This window comes from Amphimedon queenslandica, unplaced genomic scaffold (assembly GCF_000090795.2).
Source record: "Amphimedon queenslandica unplaced genomic scaffold, v1.1 AMPQUscaffold_12869, whole genome shotgun sequence".
Lineage (NCBI taxonomy): Eukaryota > Metazoa > Porifera > Demospongiae > Haplosclerida > Niphatidae > Amphimedon > Amphimedon queenslandica.
In genome coordinates this window covers 1-4,783 of record NW_003546895.1, presented here as the reverse complement: position 1 = coordinate 4,783, position 4,783 = coordinate 1, and the positions used below count along the sequence as shown (strand labels likewise).

Here is a 4,783-nt window from a genome sequence, read left to right as displayed (position 1 = left end):
CAGCAAATAAATAACAGTATTTAAAATGAATAAAAAATTGAACATAAAAGAAAATTGTGAGAGCAAGTAAAGCACAATGTGTAGAATTATGTCCAGTGTGAGTATTATAGTTTAATCTACATGTAGGAACTTCTTGTGCAATTATTCTAGGTCTAATTGTAATATAATTGCATTAATTGTTGTAATTAGAAGCATAATAGTCTACTATGAGTTTGTATTAGATCTAATTTAAACAAAATGAAGAAAATATATTCTTAAATTTATTTAGGTGTACCAAAGAGTAGTACTACTGAAGGAAACAAATTTTGTTTCTCTTTTTTTGAACCACATATACCTACCATATTTGTGATAAAAATTGGTACACTTGAAAGCTTTCCTGTTCAATATCATATAAGTTCAGGAGTCAATGGAATCAATAAAACTAATACAGTTCAATCAGGATCAATCAATACTGAACGGTATCGATATATTCCAGGCAATAATGAGAGTAGACTTGAAGATTCTCAACCACTTATAGTAAACATGACAATAGATTTTTTTAACAGCAGGAATATAAATGACTTCACTGGAATTGAAATTAAAACAATAAATAGTTCACATACAATATCAGTCACCTGTTTCAGTAGGAGTATAGGTAGTTACTACTATACTGCAGTGCCAGTGCATGATAGTTTTGTAGCAGTTCCTCTATTTAATGTGGGATCAATTACTCAACAGTATAACTACTCTATTTTTAATGATTATGTTGATCATTATACTGATTCACAAACAGTAGCAGCAATTGTGGTTTGTGATACAATTGAAGCTGGAGGAGTATCGCTTACTTATTCTAACAATTCAATTCCTGGAGATTACTTTGGGACTTATGATCAACATGGAGTTCGTTCATCACAAATTAAGTTTGAAAAGTACTACACTCCTTCTATTTCTTCTTTGCCACCTGGTACTGATGTTTATGCCATTCAACCTATTGGCTTCATGATTGGCCATGCATGTGTTTCTGGCTACACACGTTTCTGTGATTATCTCATTGAACAAGTACCTCCATCATATACTTGGGGATACAACTTTTTGATAGGGGCATTTAGACCTGCCCTTATAGAATACGAAACTACATTTGTAAAATTTTTCCCTGGTAGAGAAATTGGTACTAATTTTAAAATATTTTGTGCTAATAGTTCTTCGGTGACCATAAATGTACTAGTTCAAAATTTCACAAAAACAGATCATATGGTTTCAAGTAGGGGTATTTTTAACATTGGTTTTCAAAACTATTGTACTGTACAGTCAAACAAACCTCTTGCTGTGATGCTGTATTTTAAATATGTTAATTGGATACGTGATTCAATTCCTGATATGGTATGGATACCACCTGTCAGTCAGTACCTAAATAGGTATTTAGTAGCAATTGATGCCAGCTATGATGCCAGTTTTTTTTCATTTTACGAAGGTGTTTATGTGACAGTTTTACCTCATTGTTTTGATGCTAGTGCTGTATTAGATAATGGTAATCCACTTGAGAGAAATGCTAGTAAATGGCATACTTTTCACTGTGATAACATCACTGATTCATGTGGCTATGGTATTTCTGTTCGTATGCAACAACTAGGAACTCGTTTGCTAGAGCATACTGATCCAAGCTGTTCATTTGGTGCAATCATGTTTAACTGGAGATTTCTTAATAAAGGTTATGCTTATCCCGCTGGTTTTGGCATGAGACCCATTGGAGGTAATTCAGATTACTATAATCTAATTCTTGTAATGTGTCATAGTCTTGTATGGCATTCATTCATTATTTGGGTCCTATTTCCTATAGTATCATTTTACAGCATTGAACCTCTTAACTCATCAGCACAAGAGAGTGGTCTAGTATCTGTTACTGTGTATAGGTCTGGTGATGTATCTGAAGCTAGTTCAGTTCAAGTGGGAACATTCATGTCATGTAAGATAGCTAGTCCAACATACTTTAATAAATTTCATTTACTTTTCTTCCTCTGCAGCAAAATCTAATGCAGCAATGAGTGAGAAGCTATATAATATCACATATATTATAATTCGTTTTTATAGTTGGAGAAGATCTGAAGAATCAAACAAAAACTATAAAATTTGCTGCCAATGAATTTTCAGCTACAGTTAATTTTAGTTTTTTGAGTGACTCCATTTCAGAATTAGATGAAGTGTTTTTAGTTGGTTTTCTGAAGAACCAGAACATCAACATTGGGACGCCATCAGAAGTTGAACTAACTATTCTTGGTGTAGACTGTAAGTTTTGATGCTTAATGAATAACAAACATGTACATCACAGTTAAAACTAATATTTTGAGTAAAAGAGAAGGCTTCATATGGTACAACGTAGTCTATTCATATTAGTTTTAAAAGAGATTTTTAAACATGCCAAAATTTTATGGCATTATTTTTTACTTTTTTGTTTGCATTCTATTTTTAGCTAATATTGTAAAATTTACTGCTGATAATTATTGTGTGCACGAGGGCAATGCTTCAGTTTATGTGTGTGTAGAAAAGAATAGAGATACTGTCAATAGTGTTAATCTTGAGATTACAGCTATGGAAGACTCAAAACAATCTGCTGCTGAAGGTAAAGAGTCTTAAATAAAATTGATTTATCTTAAACTTTTGTTATAGATATATTTGATTTTGTTGCTGAAACAAAGACTATTACCTTTCCTGGGTCAAGTACACAAGTTTGTGCTCAATTTCAAATAATACAAGACCCCTTTAGTGACTTTAAAGAACCCATTGAAACATTCTATGTCAACTTCACTGCTACAGGGGATTTAGGTGGTGGTCAAATGACGGCTACTGATAAATCTATTGTAACAATATCTGAAAGTCTGCCAGAAAGTAAGCAATAATGAGATCAATAAGTTAAACTCTCTCATCAATGAGCTTCCTACTGATGCCATTCCTATTCCTTTCTTTGTGTGTAATAATTGTTAGTATGTAATTTGCTTTAATGATATTCAAATTAAAATAAAAATTATGAGTACACATATATAGCATTTCAATTCCTGTTCATAGTTTTTGCTGATAGTATTTCAGGAGCTAATAGTGTTTTTGCACCAGAAAGTCAAGAAAATGTGACTGTTTGTGTTAACAGAACCTTCAATTTTTCATGCACTAGAAACGTTACTTTCAGAGCCATGGACAGTGTATTAAGTATTAATGGTAAGAATTAAGTTGAAATAATAGTATCTTTATTCAGCATTTTTATAGCTAAATCTGGTAGTGACTTTGTTGCAGAGATTATAGAGGTGCCATTCACATCGGATGATCTCAGAGTTTGTGCAACCTTCATGATAATAAATGATGACATTGTTGAAAAGAATGAGTCATTTCTTATTATTGTAATAGCACCAGACCACATACCAACAACATTAAAAATCAAAATTACAATCACTGATGAAGATGATGGTGAGTATTCCATTCATAAAACATTTTTCAAACTGAGGAGTATTGTTAGCATTAAAAGGATTTGATTAAATCATTATTAATTTCTTTTATTTGTGCAGCTGCTGTAATAAGATTTTCAAATGATGCATACACTTTTCCTGAGAATATTGACATGGATGCTCAAGTCTGTGTAGAGACTACAAAAGTGCTTAGTGATGACATTAGTATAAATTTCAGAACAAGGTCTAGTGATGTTAATGGTGCTGCTACTGGTAGGTAGAGAAGTTGTATATATTGTTCATTTGCATGCTGCAGCTTGATATCTTGGCTGGTTTTTTCAAACACATAATATATGTAGTAACTTAAAACATAAGATTTTTTGCCAAACTATCAATTTATAAATTGTCTTTTATTTTTTGTACTTTTTTACAGCTGTTTTAGATTACATTTCTAAATTTGAAACCAAGACACTTAGAAATGGATCAAGAGCAGTTTGTTACAGTATTGAAGTAAAGCCTGATGTTACTAGAGAACCTACAGAATTCTTTTATGTCGAGTTTGAAGTTCTTAATTTAGTTGAACTAATGGACAACAACTACTATGGTTTGTCAAGACTCAATGTATCAAACAGTGAACCAGCAGTTGTGTACATTATGGATACATCTGTAACAGGTTATTATACATACAATTATGTAACAATTAAACCATTGCCTAATATGTTTCATTTCTTTTATTCTTTAGGGTGTGAGTCAGTTTATGCTGACTTGGTTTTTCTAATTTCAGAATCATCGAGTATGCAAAAAAATCAGTTCACAATGGTGAAGGACCTTGCTGGTGCAATATTAAATCAATTACCGATTGGCAAAAATACAACACATGCTGGTATAGTTAGGCTCAGTAATTCAAACCGAACACAAGTTATTTCTCCTCTTGGTAATGTCACTGATTTAAAACAGTTAAAACAAACCGTTAGAAATATTAGTATAGATGATGAAGACAATAGAGGTTTGGCGACTCATCTAAATTATTCAATGAATTTAGCTCTGAATGAAATTAAAAAGAGAGGGAGACCAAATTCAAGGAAAATCATTGTGATAATAACTGATGGTCTTTATTCACATGAACCATCACCTTATGACTTAGCAAGAATGGCTAGATTGCTCAGCTATGATATATTTGTTGTTCATTTTTTTACAAATAGTTCACTTTCTGATTGGGAAAAGCTAACTGGTTATAAAGAACGAGTGCTGTTCTTAAATACATTTAATAGTGATCAGTCAGAAAGAGCAAATTTATTCATAAGTCAGATCTGCAAAAATATTAGTAAGTGATATTTACCAATTAATGCATTGTTTTGAAAAAAATTTCTTAC

The 4,783-nt window shown here is 31.8% G+C and overlaps 1 protein-coding gene across 1 annotated transcript; it reads left to right on the top strand.

The window, feature by feature from the left end:
- Nucleotides 1-24: 24 nt before the first annotated feature.
- LOC109586454 (uncharacterized) lies at nt 25-4,734 on the top strand (the record flags this gene model as incomplete). Its single annotated transcript, XM_020002641.1, has 12 exons — nt 25-97; nt 269-1,729; nt 1,817-1,942; nt 2,001-2,021; nt 2,068-2,262; nt 2,447-2,596; nt 2,644-2,862; nt 3,040-3,186; nt 3,235-3,432; nt 3,531-3,683; nt 3,844-4,083; nt 4,153-4,734. Coding segments are annotated over exons 2-12 (3,238 nt in total), but the record flags the coding sequence as incomplete, so codon positions are not given.
- Nucleotides 4,735-4,783: the final 49 nt, after the last annotated feature.